The 19,851-nt window shown below is 37.9% G+C and overlaps 1 protein-coding gene across 1 annotated transcript in view; it reads left to right on the forward strand.

Moving 5' to 3' along the window:
* Positions 1-19,851, forward strand: part of NEGR1 (neuronal growth regulator 1) — an 817,401-nt gene that overhangs the window by 577,816 nt on the left and 219,734 nt on the right. Inside the window, exon 3 of the mRNA XM_074220351.1 lies at positions 17,599-17,724. Coding sequence (XP_074076452.1) covers positions 17,599-17,724 — 126 coding nt within the window. The remainder of the gene's footprint in view (positions 1-17,598; positions 17,725-19,851) is intronic.

Below are 19,851 nucleotides of genomic sequence, written 5' to 3' on the forward strand. Positions count from 1 at the left end.
ATGTGGGGAACAGGCAGCTGCCAGAGATGTCGCCAGAAAAACCTGCCAAGACCGATCGGGGGGATGTGTATTGGTTCACTTCTCAAGCAAATGATATACCTAACAGATTGTTTTCTGTGGGCAGTGGGTAACCCACAGAGATTCTGGTGGGTAACGCTTAGAAGGCAAACTATGATAAAGGAGATAATTCTGCTGCTAAGAGGTTAGGCTGTGTGTGTGTGTGTGTGTCTGTGTGTGTGTGTCTGTGTCTGTGTCTGTGTGCTGTATGTATGTGTTGTGTGAGGGTGTCTGTATATGTGTGTGATGTTTGTGTTCTATATGTGTGTGGTGTGTGTCTGCTGTATGTATGTGGTATGTGAGTGAGTTTCTCTTTGTATATGTGTGTATGTGTGTGTGAGATGTGTGAAGGTGTTCTGTATGTGTGTGTTGTATGTGGATGTATGCACATGCATGTGTGTGGTGTGTGCATGCATTGTATGTAAGTCTCTATGTATATTTATAATATGTGAGTCTGTGTGTCTGTGTCTGTATGTGTGTGGTGTGAGTGTGTGTATGAGTATAGATGTGTGTGTGACTTTTTTTCAACCCCCCACTTTTGCCAGTCAACTGTTTCTGTTAATGGAAGGGTGACCCTACCCTCAAACTGCAGCAGAAGCTCTCCCATGCTGCCATTGCTGTTCTGGGAGCTCCCTGCTGCTGTTGCCATTGCCTAGCGGTCTATCGGCTATGACGGGCGGATTTTCAGTAGTGTTTTTTTCAGCTTTGAGCAGATCAAGTTAGTTGAACCCAGCTGTAGAGCAGGGTTTGGAAATCCTAGTGGATCAACTCGTGCATTCTCACTATTGATCTTCTGGACCCTCTGAAGGGTAAATAAAAATCCATACGGTCTAAACTGTTGACAAAATTATATAATAGATAGAAGTGCGAGAGATTTTCTTTGGTGAGTAAAAAAGGTTAAATTTAGATCCTAATAGCATTGGATGAGTTATTAAATGTAGGCTAAGTTGCCCAACTCAGGGGTCCCTAAACCAAGCAATATTTCTTGCTGACCTACAGTAACTTTTTATTGTCTTAGACCTTGATTTTTGGAAGGAAGTAAAATGGTTTTGACTTCTGTGGCATCAGAGGATGTGGAATGGCATGGACCTCAAAGATCAGTTTGTCTAACCCACTCACTTTACAAGAGGAGGCTTTGAGGTCCTAGGGAGAAAAGTAACGTGTCCAAAACAATAGCTGGGCCATTATTTTAAAACAATTTCTCTCACCCTGTCTCTAGGTTCTTCTACTATTCCACATTGTCTTTTATTACCTTGTTCAAATAGATAAATAATGGCTCCTACCCTCAGTGAATAAGAAATAGAGCAAGTTAACTTTGAGGAATTGAATTCTTAAGTCCACCATAGTGACCCATTCAAGCACTGATATAGCTCCTAGTGGTTGGACAGAAATGAAGAGGAGGAGGAAGATGAAGTGAAATTTGCTTTGGATTTCTGTGCCTTTTTAATATGTCTCCACCCTATGACCCTCAAAATGATATACTGTTGACATTACAAGACTTATGACTTATCCATTGAGAACAATTGGACTTTGAGCTGAAAATTAATTTAGTGGATATCTAGTTAGAAAGTAAAGTCCCATGGAAAGAGCACTAGCTCTTAAGTCGGTTTAAAGTTCAAATTCCATCTTTGATTCTTATTTCTTAGATAACCTTGAGTAAATCCCTACTAGTTGGGCTTCAGTTTCCGCATCTGTATAATATGAGGTCCCTTATAGCTCTCGATTTCTGATTCCTTCATTTTATAGATGAGAAAGCTGAGAGCCAGTGAGAGTGAATCATTTTCCAAAGATCACTGAGGTAAGAAGGAGAAGATCCATTTTCTGACTCTTCAAGTCTAGAATAGCATCAGAAAAATCTCTGGGGCTACACTGAGAGACTCTCAGTTCAAATCCTGCCTCTGTTATTGCTACCTATAAAACTTTGGGTTTCCTTCAAGAAAGTTCAAATCCCACCGATGCAGTCATGTTGTTCCCAAAAGTGTGATGGAGCAATACTGAATGTGTGTACGTTCTCCAGCCTCCAGAAAGTAGCCCCAGAGAACCAACCACATAGGTGATGTAATTTTTGTATCCATGGCAATTAGCATCTAAGGTGATATTAAGCAAACCCTTAAGAAATGCTGTTTGATGGTCTATTTGACCACGTTTGTTCTGATGGGTTTGACTTGTTTAGGGTTTGAGTTCCCCATAGTTACTCCATCCCACATATATTTCTCTGGCTTGGCAGAGAAACCACCCACACCTAAAAACTGACACACATTTAAAGTGCTGGTGCTAAGGACCTAAGCTTCATATACTTCATGTGCTCCATGATATCATTCATACCTTCTAAATTCTAGAGATGCCATGATGATGGAAGTCACCAGGTCTTCTGAAATATCAGACTTCCAAAAGCACAGAATTGCCAGCCAGATCCTGTTTGCTAAAAACAGTGACCATACAAAAACTAACCAACTTCAATTTAAAAGGAAACAGAACAGATTTCTTTACCCATTTCCTGAGCCTACTTTTATTTTTATTTTCTTCATCATGGCTTGTCATGGCAGAATATGCTGCTGCTGCTGCTGCCTCTTGGTGACTGGCCAGGACTAAAATGGGAAGTGCCAACCCCTTGGAAGGAAGGCTGTTCCTTTGATCCTGCCAACCTTTATGAAAAATGGAAATGCCAAAAACGAATCCAGAACCCCCTTCGATTTAGCCTTCTGTCTAGTTGGTGTACTCAGGCAGATTGGATAAGCTTCAAGGGAGCAGCTTTATCAGAATAATGCCAGGTTCCCAGTCCTTTAGACCTTAACCCAACAGTATAAATATCATTTAGGAATCATGATGGTCAAGCATTTTGGTCTTAAGAATTCTGTGTATTTCATAGGAAATAGTTGTGGGGAATCTGCCCTCCACATCAAAAGTAGCCATCTATTTTTATAATAAATGAAAACCTTACTATGGAAATTAGGTAATATCTGGATTTATGTCAAAAATTCATGGTTACATAACAAGACATTACAGTATGGGCAATAAAGAAATGTTTACAAGTGTAAACATGCCAAAGCGAATACTTATCCCAGAAATCTACGAGACTCCTTTGAAGCATGTTCCATCGGCTGTTCAAAAATTGTAATCACATTTTCACTTTACTTATAGCTTTCCTCTGCAAATATCATGGCTACTCTATTCAAATGGTGAGGTAGCTCTCTCAGTTCTTTCATTATTCTGAAAGTTGTCTGAATTCTCAATAGTAGATTTTTCATCCAGGCCTTTATTGTATACCTATTGTTCTCATTAAGGTTTACAATTAACACAGAGAAAACACAGATGCTCCATCAACCTAGCACCATACTATCCAGCTATGGAACCATCACTTGGCACCATACCATCCACATGTGGAACCATCAATTACAGCAAATGGAGAAGGTTTGAGGACTGTGGACAGGTTCACTTCCCTTGGCAGGGTCCTTTCTAGGAGGTACATATTGACAATGAGGCTGACACATTGCCAGAGCTAGCTCAGTATTTGGGAGGTTCTGAAACAAAGTGTGGGAGAGAAGAGGTATTAGGCTGACTACCAAACTGAAGGTCAACAGAGATGTTATGTTGACCTCATTGCCATATGTCTGTGAAACTAGACAGTCTACCAGTGCCATGTCAGGAACTGATTCTCTTCCTTTTAAATTGCCTTGGGAAGATTCTGAAGATCACCTGGCAGGAGAAGATCCCAGACACTGAGGTCCTTTCTCAGCTAAACTATCTAGCATTCCAACATTACTACAGAGGGGAGAACTATGATGGACTGGATATGTTCTTAGAATGCCAGACATACCTGTGCCAAAAAACTATTTTATGGAGTGCTCCCACAGGGCAAGGGCTCCCAAGGAGGTCAGAAGAAGTGATGCTGAGACACCCTGAAGTCCCATTGAAGAACTTTATTGTTGAATGTACAGCATGGGATCTGGCATAGGACTGCCCAGCATGGTGTGCCCTCCTCAGTGAGGGGGCTGCACTCTATGAGGAAGGCATAATAAAGGAATAAAGAAATAAAGGAAATATGGCATCCGTAAGTTTAGAGTATCCACCCCAGGTGTTCGCATGGACTATTTATGCACCAATTGTGGTAGAGCATTCAGAGCTCATTATTCTGATCAGCCCTACTTGAAACCCCAACTAGAAGTGAACCAATGTAAAATAGCATGTTGTGTTTATATGCATATAGACATTATATGTTATTCTATATGTGTTTGCATATGTACCTGTCATTTCCCTCATTAGAATGTGTGTTCCTGGTTTGTCAAAATTGATTCATTCTCTTTGTATTCTCATTGCCTTGCACCAGGACTGACACATTGTATGAACTTAATAAATGTTTGATGATTAATCAATAGGGGGAAAAATCAAAGTTAGTGGAATGAGTCACTTGATGGAGGACAGAAAATAGTCCATTTAAATCCTTTCAAATCAACACAAGAAATATAACGCAAGTGCCAATTACCTGAAATACATGGTGCTATGTGCTAGTGATCTACAGATGGGAAATGGCATCATTCAGGCCTCCAAGGAGCGATCAACTTAGTTAAAGCATCTACCACACATGAAAGGTAATGTGATTATCATATTGTATAGAGTAAGTACAAAAGGGGTCCAGATAAGCTGCAATAAGAAATCGAGAGGATAAGGGGAGATACCACAATCAAATGAAGATCCTTATAGGATGGATTTAGGGAAGTGGCATCACCAAAAACTGGACCTTGAAAGAGGAGAAGAATTCCACGAGCTAGAGAAGCAGAAAGAAGCAGACCTGTCCACATGCAGAGATGTAAGAAGACAAAGCAAGAATTTGGAACTTAGAGCATTGCAATTAGGCTGGATCAGAGGGGCCTAAATATCATATTGCTTATAATGCTTGGAGGGCAGATGAACTAGCTTAAAATACAATTGGGAAATGTTTAAGAAAATAAAAATACAAGTAAACATAGTCATTATGGAATCTTAAAACTAAGTCAAGATGATCCTAGCATATACATTAGTGCACCCTATTTCTATTTGAGTTTGACCCCATTTAGATCAGAACATAGAGGACATGACTGTGGTTAATCTGAGATTGAAGTTAGTGCTCATCATAAAGCATTAAGAATTTTGGTGCATTTCCTAGGACATTATTGCTACTAAACTCAGTAAATGGACACAGAAAATCTGGTCTGTTTGCCCATTACATGCTTTTTTTATATTTACTAGCAATGATTTCAAACATCTGTTCCATGTTCTACTGTTGTCCCTGAATAAGAAAACAGCAATTCTATTAATTCTCTTATTAAGAGTAAAAACACTAAAAATACAGAGAGGACTTGAACATCTGAGTCAGTGTTTGTTTAAAAGTGGATTGGACCAGCCTAGCAGTGTTAACCTCAAATACAAATAGTGACCACTAAATGGAATATAAAGATCCTTATGGGCCATATGTTAACTCAGAAACATCTGTTTACCTGTCCTTTTTTATTAGGCACGAGCGCATTAAAATCTGGACCTACCTTTTCACCTGTTTTGGTAATATGAGGGATTTCTATGGGTTGCCCATAGTCATGTTTGGCACTTGGATACTAGATGTTTTGTAGCTACCTTTCATCCTTTGGAAGCAGCTAGATAGGTCAGTAGAGAGAGGGTTGTGATCAGTAAGACCCAAGTTCAAATCCTAGATGCTGCTACTTCTTCAAATCCTAGATACTTTCTAGCTGTGTGACCCTAGGCAAGTCCTTTAACCTAGAGGTATGTTGGCAAATGTCTAACAATTAATTCTCTGAGAAAAATGTACACAAGAGTTATGTATAAGTTGAATTACCATTATTGCTATTTTCTTCATCATTTAAGTATTGGCAATCCTCAAAACAATCAATCCTGATTTGGAAGTTAGCTAATTTCTCAGGCAGAAATACTCTAATTGAGAAGTTAATCAATTTTCACAAACCAGTATGAACTTGCCTTAACCTCTCTCAGACTCAGTTTCTTTATGGACAATGGGTACAATAGTGACATCTAACTCCTAGGAGTGTTGTAAGCATCAAGTGTGACAGCACTGGCCAACGTTACAACACTGAGTTGACAAGGGTGTATTAAAACTCTGTAGAAATGTTTGTTAATATTTCTATAACCATAAAACCTGTCTGACATGTTGCTGTTTTGGATAATCAAGTTGGACACAGCAAAGTCTACTTTGCTTCAAAGATGCTAAAAGCCAACTGGTCCATGGGGCTGACTTTCTAAATCCACCATTCTGATTTGATAGATTTCCCTGTGCTCTGCTTCTGTGCCGATGAATGGGGTGCTGTGAGAACTGGGAGAGTGGAGGAGAGGAGAGAGAGAAACCAAATCAAGGTCTCCAGGTCACTGAGGGGAGGAGTGAAGTTTTAGTTTTCTTTTGCTTGGTAACATGTCTACTAAAACTTTAAGATATATAATGGTTTGCAAATATAGAAGTGCTATATTTCAAGATCTCCCTGTAACATGAGGTAGGGCAGACTGAGCAATAAGTGGGCAAGCCTTTCAAAAAGTGTTTCCTTCTGTTGCCCATGACTGAGGAAGCAGGTGGTTTCCGTGCTCAGAACATTGTGGTCTGTGATAAATGCTGAATTGTTCTTTTTCAATAATCTGAAAGTGTCTGTGATTCGACTTCAATAAATATCCCCTCCACCTTCTGGCCCTTGGAAACTTGAGAAAGTTCCCCAAATGGATTAGTGTGTAGTGTGGTCCTCAAAAGCTTTTATACCTTAAGTGGGAACTGGCAACTTTTGTCAATTCCAGAATTCTGGTGCACTTTTATCGATCCACAGGGTTGTATTGAATATTTCAAATTAAAAATAACTTCCACCTACATCATTTTTAGTGCCTTCAGAAAATCTATTAAGCTAGAACGATTTCTCAACCAAACATCTATAAAGGAAAATTTTGTTGACTTATTTGTTTTGTATTATGGCTGATTGTTTATACTCAACCATCTAATGGTACCAAGAGCTGATATTTGTATTCTATTTTGTACGTGTTGTCTGATTTCACTCTCATACAAAAATACTGATACATTTGATAATCGTTTATTATAATGATGAGAAAATTCTGCCCCTTGCAGAATGAGCCAACTTAGAAGGGTCTAAGGAGCTATTTGAACTCAAATCTCACTGATTCCATGCCAACCTTTATATGTATTATTTAGTACAGTTTGTGAAAAAATAGAAGGTATTTAATAAATGCCTATTAACTGACTCACTATTAGAGTAAGTTCAAACACCACCTCTGTGTGCTCATGACTCCAGTAAACTGAGGACAATTTACCCCTTTCTTAGATACCCAAAGCATTCATTTTCCTCTAGAGTCCATGATGATTTGGGTGGGGGGAGGTGAGGCTGGAATGACTGCTAGTTACTTGCATTTCTGGACTGCTACAGGTCCCATTATAGAGTGGATACAGGCTAGATGAAGGGTTTGGAAGAATAGGTCTCACCTCTTTCCTCTTCCCTGGACTCTCTGTGTAAGTAAAGGAAACAACTCTAAAGGTCCCCAGAAAAAAATGGTAGCTTATGACTTGATTCTCCATCTCCACCCATGCAGGGAGTTTCCAGACCAGGAAATCACAGCTTAGCCAGCCCTGAAAATAAGACTGAGAGTTTTTGTGTAGTGTTCTATGAAAACTGAGAAGCCTCCCCCAGAACCCAGGCAAACAACAGCAGCCCCAACATGTGGTCCTAGCTTATGTTAATTGATGAATGAGGTCTTAGGAGTCCTTAACCTTGTGTGCCTCAGACCAGAATGAGAGGACTTATCTTAGTTTGGGGTTTTGCATTTTAGGAAGACTGTTGATGAACAGATGTGAGTCCAAAGGAGGGCACCAGGGGTCTTGAAGAAATATAAGCAAGATGAAAATTGGTGGAAGAAAAGGGTGATATTCAATTACTGGATGAATAGACAAGATAGCTATTTTACTATATGTGATGGAAAAACATCAAAACCACCCTTTGACCCCAAGTCAGATTAGATCCAAGGAGTAGAATTCATAAGGGAGCATATTTTGTTTCATTGTAAGGAGAAATTTCCTAACAAATTGGAGCTCCTACAACATTTATCTCACCACCATCATGGTGGTGGTGTTTGTCCTTCATTCTTGAAGACCATTACATCAGGGAAGTGATACCATGACAAGCAAGTAAGTTGGATTTGAGTGATTGAAGCCACTGACCTCACTTTCTCCTCCAGAACCTTCTGGGTTCAATGGATGGATGGATATAAATCAGAAAAACTGGAGATGGTCCTGGATACTAGGCAGTCAGGGTTAAGTAACTTACCCAAGGTCACACAATTAGTAAGGGTCAAGTGTTTGAGGCTGGATTTGAATTCAGGTCCTCCTGACTCCAGGGCCAGTGCACCACCTGGTTAGACACTTAGGACTCAATATTGACCAAAACTATTTACTGACTCCTTTTAGAGGCGTCAATGACTGTTCTTTTTTAATTTTTTTATTTATTTAAAGGCAGTAGTGTTAAGTGACTTGCCCAAGGTCACCCAGATAGGTAATTATTAAATGTTTAAGGATGGATTTGAACCCAGGCTCTCTGACTCCAGGGTCAGTGCTCTATCCAATGCACCACTTAGCTGCTCCTCAATGATTTTCTTTTAAGAGAAAACTTTCAGACTTTCTTATCACTGGTAAACTTTGAGGAAGAAAAGAAATGAATACCTATCAGCAATATTATATGGAGAGGATTTCTGTTTCAGATACAAATTGAATAAAGTGACCACCAAAGTTTCTTCTGACTCTTGTAGTCTATTAATTCACTTAAAGTTATCATTGATAATGATGGGCTAAGATTTCAAATAGATAAAAATCAAAGCATTTATCTTTAATTTGGCATGTCTTGATGGGATTCTTGAAAAATATATTTAGCTCATGAATTCAGTGTTATTTAATTAAATTGACTGCATCCTCTGAGACAAGACTGATAGATAGTTGGGTAAGATGGGATGCTTAAGAAGTGGGAGTATTCAAAGGAAGAACCAGGATAGCATGTAAACATTGTGGATAATCTATCCACAGATAATGGAGATATCACTCCTCATCCATCATTGCCTCTCAGAATGCCTCATTTCCTTGACTACTTAGCCCAAGAGCCTTATTCTACACAAGGCTGTTTGAATCCCTCCACCCTCCCATCTGCTAGTGCCTCATCCCCCAAATTACCTGGAATTTATTGTTTGCTTATTTGTAGCAGGAAGGGGATTATATGTTACTTCTCTTACAAGAATGAGCACTATATTTAGAATAAGGATTGTCAGTACTGACTCATATGTACTAAGAACTTGTTGTACAGTTATTTTCAGGGGTGTCTGGCCCTTTCTGACTCCATTTAGTTTTGTTTCTGTTTGTTTTTTTCAAAGATGCAGGAATGGGTTGACATTTTTACCCTGCTACATTATTTTACAGTTGAGGAAACTGAGGCAAAAAGGGTGACATGTCTTGCCCAGGGTCAAATAAATAGTAAATATCTGAGGTCAGATTTGAACTCAGAAGACTAGGTTTTCCTGACTCCAAACCCAGAACTCCATCCATTGTGTCATCTAACTGCCCATTTTAGGCATTTAATAGATATCTATTGCTAGATCAATAGACACGCAAAGATAAGTTCGAAGGAATAAAGCTTAATGTGTGAATTAAAGAATAAAATATGCCCAGCGCAATTCAGTAATGGGGGGGGGGGTGCCAAACCAAAGCTCATTTCCAGAAGTCGTTTTGTTAAAACAGAGCTGTGAATATTGGAAAACCTCCCTTACTCCAGTGCCAACTTAAACTCCCATTGTGGGGATGGCCTTCGGGCTTTTATGATCTATCGAACTTCTGTACACCAATTAATTATGGATGTCAACTTCAGGTTGGGCCTACCCTCAATTAAGACTCTCACTCGGAGAAAGCCTTGTCTAATTCAGATTGAAATCTTTAATTTCTCCTCTTGGACTCACTATTATTATGTCATGGAAATCATTTTTCTGCATTTTACTTACATCATTTACATTGCTAGATAAACAACAAACATGTAATTCAGTATGATTATCCCCTAGGGTGGGAATGTTTGAATACCATTGTGTAGTAATATAAACCACTTTTAAAAATTCACAGATAGTCATTTGTTATGGTTATCTTGAAAGCTTTCATCCTTTTATAAGTAAAATCTTTAAATGAGATAGTAAGCAATATATTTATATATTTGGTAAATGACATACATTGATTTGAAATAAGCTTATGAGCAAAAATGTCATTATTTTATTCTTTCCAAATTCCTTTGTTTCTGAGACTACATGACTGCTAAACCATTATTTGTAAGAACATGGCCCAGAAGTTGATTCATACTAAGATGTCACTTAGGAAGCCAATGGGGTAAATTCCTGGTATAGAGAGACTTTTCAAACTAAGATTTTAGTGAACATAGTTGGTTTTCTACATCCTCTTAAAGGTTTCATTTTATGAGCAAGCATTCATTGACATCTTACTGGGGGCTGGGCCCCTAAACGACTTAAAAATGAAGTCATGTCTGCCCTACAGAGATCCCATCTAAAAGGGAAGTCAATCTTTTTCAGGTGTGCTGCTGAGCACCAGGCTACAAAGAAAAGTACAAGGTAATGCCTGCCCTCAAGGAGCTCCCTGTCTAATTTGGAAATTACATAAGAATGACTTTGTACAATCCTGATACAGAAGAGCTAAGTCAGGTTGACAAAATATTTCTGAGATTAAGAAAGACTGGGGAAGGCTGTGAACGAGATGGCAAGAAGCAAGAAGAGCCAACAGACCGAGAAGAGGAGGGAGATCTTGTCAGACCTGGGACACAAAAAGAGAAGACACCTATGGAGAGGGAGCAAGAGAAACAAGTGGAAGCCAGTGTGTTGGGATCCCAGATTAGTGGAGGGGAGCAAGGGAGCAAGATGACAGAGACTTAAATTGTCAATCTGAGGCATTCCTATTGGCTCCTGGAATTTATGCACTAGGAAGATGATCTGGTATGATCTGTCCATTAGAGAGATCTGTATGACCACCCAATGGAGAGAGACCTAGGGAACAAGAACAAGAAGAGATGGCTGCTGCAATTCAGTTATAAGATGACAAAAGCTTGCCCAGAGCCATTGCAGCATCAGAAGACAGGAGAGGAAAAGGGAATGATGGGAAGTTAAGGGACTTGCGCCAAGTCACATAGCTAAAAAGTGCTTGAGATCAGATTTGATCTCACATCTCCCTGAGTCCAGACCCACTGAGCTGTTTCCAGCATCTGTACCTTTAGAGAAGGGGACACATGTGAGAATTATTAAATAACAGAAACAAATGGGCTTGACAACATAATTAGCTATAGACTGAGAGGTGTGAGTGAATGAGGAGTCAAAGATGATGCCTCAGTTTCAAGCCTATGACACCGGGAGAATGGTTTGTATAAGAAGAAAGCTGGGGAGAGGGAAGGTATGAAGGAGAAAAAAACATGAACTCAGTTCTGCACTCTGGACTTTAAAAGGTTTATGGATTATCCAGTTTGAGATGTAAAATGGGCAGTTGGAGATGGAAGAATGGAGGTCTAAAAAGAGATTGGGTCTGGACAAATAGTCTTGAAATTTATCTACAAGGATGATAATTTAAGAAGTGGAAACCCAGTTTCCAAGCAAAATAGTGCAGAGGGAAAAGTGAAGAGGACCCAGAGGAGAGCCTTGGGAGATTCTTCCAATTAAGGAGAGTGATGTCCTGAGGTACAGTAAAGGAGACAATGACAGAGCAGGCACAGAAAGATTAGGAGGGTAGAACAATGTCATGAAGACCTAGGGAGAAGTGAGCCCCAATCAGAGGCTCAATAGTGTGAAGGACTACAGAAGGGTGAGGACTGACAAATGGCCATTCAATGGAGGAAGGAAAAGAATATCAACACTTTTCATAATTGAATGATGAGGCAAAAATTAGACTGCAAAGAGAGAAGAATGAAATGAGACTGGAAAAGGTAGGGTCCCCTTTCTTAAGAAATTTATCAACAAAAGGAAGGAGAGACAGCTAATAGGAAGAGATCCAAAGGACTTGTGAAAATGGGTGATGCAGTGGCATGTTTGTAAACAGAAAGGGAAAAGTCAAGAGATTAAATAATTGAAGATTATTCAGAGAGTTGGAATGATATCAGAGGCTATCTGTTGAAGGAGATAGATGACTGAAACATGATAGAATGACACAGTCATGACAGGTCCTGTGATCCTGAAGTATATATAAAATCAAGGAAAAATAAAGAGAACATACTTTATTCCATGTTACCTCATTTTTCCATTTTCTTTCTTAAATACTTTAATAGAGCAGTTATGTGTATACTGTGTTCACTTGTATGAAGAGCAAATCATCTTTACATAACAATCCATATGACTTTTATCTATATCCTTCCATAAAACATTTACTTGATGTCATCCTTAGGGTGTTCCATCAGATTTCTTGCTAAAGATTGGAAACAAATAGAACATATGAACTATCCACCAATTATTTCTCTCTCATCTTATTACTAACCAATTTTCTTCTCCAGCCCCATACACACAGTTTTGTTGTATTATTGATTGGAAATTTGTTGTATTCGACTCATACCAAACGTGTACTTCTCCACAATCATCTAAGTGATTTCAACCTTAATTTCAAAATCTGTGCTATTTCATATATTCTAGACATATAGCACCCTTTGAAAAAGGTCATTAGCAATAAATTAGGCCTTTGTTTTAGGGAGAATCACAGGTTCAAGTAAAATAAAGCCCATTTTCCCAAAGACAATCAAGGTTGCTCTCCTCCATTTCAGTGCTGAACCTGAGTTATACAACCTTCATGTCTCTCCCAAATACATGTACTAATGGATCAACACTATGAAATCTACAACATAGCCTCAGCAATGGTTCATTTACTAGTTTGAGATTTTTTTTAAATATCTTTTTATCTGCTGTCACATCCCAGTCTGTTAAACTGAAAGTACTTGTTCAGCAAAGCACATTTCATTCATGCATTTTTATATTTATCATCAAGGATTGGTGGAATATTTGCTAGATTCCTTTAAGTCTCAAATAAAATCCTATCTTCTATAAGAATACTTTGGCTATGGTAATTATTTGCTATGTATTCTCCTTTAGTTTGTACTTTTTTCCTTACTGTCTCCCCTATTAGATTGTAAGCTCCTTGAGGGAAGAAACTGTCTTTTTCCTCTTTTGGTATCCTCAATGCAAGGAACACAATAGGTGGTTGTTAAATTGAATTGAAATGGAATTATTGTTTACATTGAATGATACTCATCTTGTGTATACACAGAGACTTGAATAAATATTCATTTATTGACACTTTCAGATAGCACTGACACCACATTCAAATATTTGACCCCTTTTTTGTTTGCTTGTTTGATTTTTGCCTTCTTTAAGCCATTGGCAATGGTTCTTACTGAGGAGAGTATCAGTTAGACATACCTACTTTGCCAGACTGGGGAACAATAATTCCTATCAGTTCAGAACCAGAAATGAAAAATCTGAATTGCCCATTTACTGAGGGCAAATTCACAGCAAAGCAAATGATTGTCTTTCTTTGTACCTCTTGGTGAGCTTTCAGGTTATCTCTCTTTATTAGATTCCTGAATGGCATTCAAAGCAAAAACAGTTCCAGCTCCTCTTCCTTTCTCAAATCTCACCTCACAAGTTGGTTCATTGGGAATGGATTTCAATATATAACGGGAATGAATTTAAAAGGAAAGTTCTAAATAGAGCAAATTTGAAAAAGCAGCAGGCCAACATTTTTCTCTTATTCCACAAGTTAGTATGTATATGAATTGGCCAAATTCTTGTGGCACATGGGTGCCTGTTGTCTCCCAGGTGGTGTACAAGTAGAAACAGCAGCAACGGCAGATGGATCTTCTCTTCTTTTAAATTCCAATATGTTCATGTATCTGAAGAAGCAGAGCAATGTCATGGGAAGAGAGCTAAACTTAGACATAAGAGGCATGAGTTCAAATGCCACCCTAACACATACAGGCTGGGCAAGAACATGCAGATCCTTCACCCTCAAATTCCTCTTCTATAAAATGGGCATGATATATGCCCCCAATGTAAAGTCCTTCAGGACAAGGGCTGTTTCATTTTTCACCTTTGTATCACCATTGTCTAACACGTTGCCATATATATGTATATATATATATATATATATATATATATATATATATATATATATATATAAATAATATATTTATATATAACACAAGTATTTAGTAAAGATTTATCAGCTTTCAATGAATATGTTGAATTGATAAGATCCTTGGAAGAAGTGACTAAATATGCCATTGTGAAATATGTGGAGCTCGGAACCATTGCTCAACACTTTGTATTTCAATTTAATTTTATTTTAGACTCTGAATTGAATGCTAAGGGACCCTGATTGATTCATTAAGCCAGTAGTTCTAAGCCCAATAGTAAGGCTTGGTAATACATAGTCATTTGTTTCCAACATCTTTAAATAAAGAAATATGTTCAAAGGAAATTAGAGAATTTTTGACAGTTTCTAGAATAGTAGATTATCACCAATAGAAGCATCCTCAGGAACTCACAAGTTCAACTGATTCCTAAACAGGAATCATTTCTACTGAATTCTCAGCAAATGGTCACGCAGTATTGGCTTGAAGACCTCTAGTAAGAAAGAAGTATGCCAGAAAGTAGAGAACTTGGCTGAAAAGCAGCTTCAAAAATAGAATCTTTTGGCCAGATGTGCCTCCAGAATTTCTCATTGATGAACAAAACTAGATCTGGAGATGTATGGCACACTAAATACTGAAAAATTCTTAAAGTGCTCAGGGAAATGGGAACAGGAGGCGAAGTACTTCCCTTTACTACTCTGCACCAGAGGAAAAAGTGCCATATTACTTTGATCATTCTTATTTTATGGTGGTCGTTAATATATGTATATATCATACTTTACTTTCCCCAATCTTCCCAATATCTAGGAACTCTTTATTTTTAGTGTTGCAAATTGATTTCATTTATTTACCTCCCCAAGTCACACCGAAGTGGTGCCTATTTTCTGACCTTTCTGCTTATGATGAGGTTTTATTTCAAAGTCATCAAATGTCTTTCTCCTGGTGCCTCTTCCAGGGAAGACAGAAAGAGTCTTACTTGGGAGAGGTGATTTTGATCTTCTGTTTTAGAAGGCAGGGGAGGGGGGCTTGCTCATTGAAAGACTTAAGATAATAAACTGTAAATGTCAATTAAAGTGTGTAATTGGAAAACAGGCCTAATGGCCTACTCTTAATAGGAAACATTTACTACAGTTAAAGCATTAGTTACATAGAATCAATTATTTTGTAGTCATAAACAACCATCCTGGATATTTTGTAAGTGGTATTTTTTTTTATTACAAGAAAAATAGAAGTGAAACTTCAGACTGTAGGTATGGAAATTTTTCTTGACATCCCATCACTATAGGGTTTTAGGATAGTCAGTTATTTGTTTTCAAGAAACTATAGGACTGAGACAGGCCATTATCTATCCAATGAATAACATTCCCTGGGAATTACCTGAATTATTAGGCATCAAGATTCTAGTTCATTCTTGTGATTCTAGTTAAATCTAATGAAAGAGTAGAGAAGATGGAGGGGGATCAGGAAAAGCCTGCGGTGTGTGGCTCCAGTAGTCACTGGCTGTAGGGTGGTGAACAAGTCCTCAGTGTCTTCATTAACATAAAGATAATTACTCTCTCACATCCAATTGAGGCGATTGTTGTGAAGACATGTTTTAAAATAGTTTTTTAATGTTATAAAACTGTCATCATTATTCATTATTAATAAATATTAGAATAATAGATCATGAAATAAATAGTGGATGAACAGGTATTTGAGGGGAAAAATCCTATTGATTCAGTTTCAGAGAGTCTAAGTTGGAAGGGTAGGATTGGTGTATGCTGCTTCCTCCTGATACTTTTGTTTGAAGGTTCTGAGATACAGCAGGCCTCAAAGTTGATTGAGCATCTTCATAATTGAATACTAACATGGCAAATCTCCTGTCAAGGTGGGAGGGGAACTGTGGTACCTATGATCCCAGATAAAGGAAAAAAAAGAGTGGGATAAAACTACTCTTCTGATTGACACTGAGATGGCCATGAGTGGTTGATGTACTTCCAGATAGGAGGAGATAGGGGAAATCCAACCTTCTAGAAAATAAATAAGCTAACAACAGACAGACAGAAGATAGATGATCAAGCACATGATAAAAACAAGGAAACAAATTTTAAAAATAAGCCTGTCTTAGCCATTATCCAAGGGAGCTTTTGTATTTCATATCACATGTTAATAATAGTCTTAATGAAAAAATAGCTACTATATTATTATAATAGTATTTAAGGTTATTTTATTTTGTTATATTTAAGTATAAGTATTATATTTTCATTATTATAAGTATAATTTTAACTAAAATTTATACATTAAGATATATATATATATATATATATATATATATATATATATATATATATATATACAATCTCATTTGACCTTCACAAGAAGCTTGTGAATTAGGTGATGAATTGGTCAATAAACATTTATTAAGAGCTTACTCTATTATAGGCTATGTTTTATAGATAAGAAAGAAAACTGAGACTGAGAAAGGTTAGTAGCCTTTCCCAGAGGTACATGAGTAGGTATTATCTGAAGCAGGATTTGAACATAGCTCTTCCAGACTGTCCCTCCAGGACTCCCTGCATGGTAACACAGATCCATTTCTAATCCCATACAAAGCAAAACTCAACCCTCTAGACAACTATCTTCTTACAACCACTTTTCTCCACTGCTATGAGGGCAGGAGATAATTTCTAAGAGCTGGAAGGAATTCTTTAGTTGTTTTATTTATCACATCTCCACCTTAGAAATTTCCCATAGACCCAGAGGCTAAGGGGGACATGAACTCAGACCTACTGCTCCCAGGGCTGACTTGATTCTCAGATTCTGGTTCATGGCTTCTAGGCCAGTCAGGTATGAAAAGACTTAAATGTTCCCTGTGTCTGCTGCAGTTCTTGGGATCAGTCCAATGGGATCCCTATGCACATCATAAGGAAAGGAAGCAAGGCAGGAAGACTGAATTCTCTGGCACTCTCAGATCATGCTCAGGACAATCTAAATGCAAACCAGAGAGAAGTTCTAACTTGCCCTTTAGTTCTGACCAAGGATCCCCAGGTATCTTGGTTTCCTTTTGCCTTCTTCAAGAGACTTACCATATTAGTGGCCAGAAGTGGAGATACAATTTCCACTTTTCTTATCCAATTGAGAATTGCTCATGGTTTCCATTTGGAGTTGTGTCTGTGGTTATGCTTTTGCAGAATAACTGAGGAGCTTGGGGGGGGGGGTCATGCTGCTGGTTGATGACTACAGAGCATAGGCATTCATCTCTTTTCCTCTGATTAAATGACTCCAGAGAATTAATCATTTGTGACCTGATGCTATCTGACCTTTTTGGTTTCATTTGCTTTCTTTTTCCTCACCATTGCATGTTTTGCCATTTCAGTTCCTCCGAAGATATATGACATCTCAACTGACATGACTGTCAATGAAGGAACCAATGTCACCCTCACTTGCCTGGCAACTGGGAAACCAGAGCCTTCCATTTCTTGGAGACATATCTCCCCATCAGGTAAACGGAAATAGCTTCGTTCTGTTTTTCCCCTTCATTCTCCTCCTGTCACTTCATCTATTCACCCTGTCAAGAATGTCACTGAATGTTTTCCTTTAGAATTGGTAATGTTTTCTTGAGTCAGAAGAACTCTGTTAGGGGTGTTCTTTCATTAAGAAGAGTTTGCCTTGTTGCTGCCCTTTTCTTTATATAGACAAAGTCTTGAATGGAGATATCTTGGGTAAGAAAGTTATTTTCCATTGAACAATTTATGCTAACTCAATCTGGGATTCACACCTCTGAAGTTGAGGATTCACTGAAGAGGTCAGCATTCAAAGAATCAGAAATCTGGAGCCTCAAGGGACCTCAGTAGTCATCCAGTATAACCTTCTCATTTTATTGAAGATAAATTTTTGCTGAGAGAATATAGAAGACTTGTCCAAATTAATGAAGTAATAAGCATAAGAGTGCAGATCAGAAAGGACTGAGGTTCAGCAAATGAAGGAGGTTTGCCTTCAGTTTTAATAAGTGATTTAGAACTAAAGAAAACTTATGCTAATTGAACCAAACTCCCTCCTTTGGAAAAGGAAGGAAATAAATTCTGGGATATCAAGTAATTTAGAATTGAAATTAGGGTAGCTCATTGGTTTCTCACTTGGGACCAGAGTACAGTATGTCCTGGTTCTGGGTCCATACCCAGTTAGCCAAGTCAAATGATTATTTATGAATAAATGCATACTTAACATTTCCTTAGCTCCATAAATTTAAAAAAATCAAGTTATGTGAAATCCATTTTTAAAATCATCATCTTAATGTTTGATCAAAGAAAGTCAAGCCAGTTTTCATGAGGATGGTGAGTTCTAGAATGTTCATCTATTTCAGGTCATTAAGGTTTGATTGAATTGTTTTAAATATTTTTAAAGGAAATTACTGCAGATGTGGTTGATGAAAGGACTTTTTTTAAAAGTATAGTAGTCAGAATGGAATATTTTACATAGGTGTTGAAATTTGGAATTTCTATTTTATTCTGCTAATGCTTTTTTTTCATATCACTTATCCTTAAGTGTCTTGGAACTTCCTCATTTAGGCTGTAGGACTAAATGAGATTTACTCATATCACATGCTTAATATTTGTATTAATGTAAGAAAAATCAATATGACTCCATTATATACTTATGGAACAAGCATTTACAACCTTGATGATTTTCCTGGAGTACAAGAGCTTCTCTTACATCTCTGAGCACAGCCCTCTCCATGGCTAATAGAAACTTCTTTCTATCTCAGGAAGATTAGTTGTAAAACAAATTATCCCCAGGATTTACAAGGTTTATTGGTTTCTCTAAGCCAGTCACATAAAGATATTTGCTGTAGTACCAGACCTACTATGAACTAGTTACTCAACCAACCTTAAACAAACCAATTCACCTCTATGGCTCAGGTTCCTTCATCCTCTGCTTTCCATACCTCGAGTATTTTGTTGTTGTTGGTACACACACACACACACACACACACACACACACACACACACACACACACACACACACTTCCCACCTAGGGCTCAAGTACTCTATGACTTAGACATAAATGGACTTAGAAACATAGCATAGCTGAAAATAGCATCACCCTCTATCCAACTTAATGAGTCTACAAACAAAAACAAGGTTGGTCCTTAGTTATTTTAAAATCTGTGAATCAATGGAAAGAGTACTGATTCAAGAATCAGATTTCATAGTTTCAAATCTTCCCTCTAATATTTACTCCCTTTGTGACAGTGATGAGTCAGTAATCTTGAGACTTAGTCTCCTCCCATTTTAAATAAGCAGATTGAATTAATAATTGTTTTATACCACGAAGGGACCTCTACATCTTTGATGCTATGAGGCAAATGAAGAAATTGAGTCTACAGCCAGGCCCTTATCTAAAGCCAGCTTTATAAGATGCATCTGATTCACACTGTGATTGGGTAGGAATCTGGGTCACCTTCAAACCATAATGTGGCATCAGAATAATGATCCTCTTATATTAAAAGGGAAAGAGTATTCAGATCTTGCTTTATAACTAGAAATAGAGTTCCTCAAAGCCAACCCTCTCTATTTTTTTTTTCAAATCAGAAGATAGATGTCCATGGACTTTGGAAAAGTCTACATA

The sequence above is a fragment of the Macrotis lagotis genome, chromosome 2, assembly GCF_037893015.1.
Source record: "Macrotis lagotis isolate mMagLag1 chromosome 2, bilby.v1.9.chrom.fasta, whole genome shotgun sequence".
Classification (NCBI taxonomy): domain Eukaryota; kingdom Metazoa; phylum Chordata; class Mammalia; order Peramelemorphia; family Peramelidae; genus Macrotis; species Macrotis lagotis.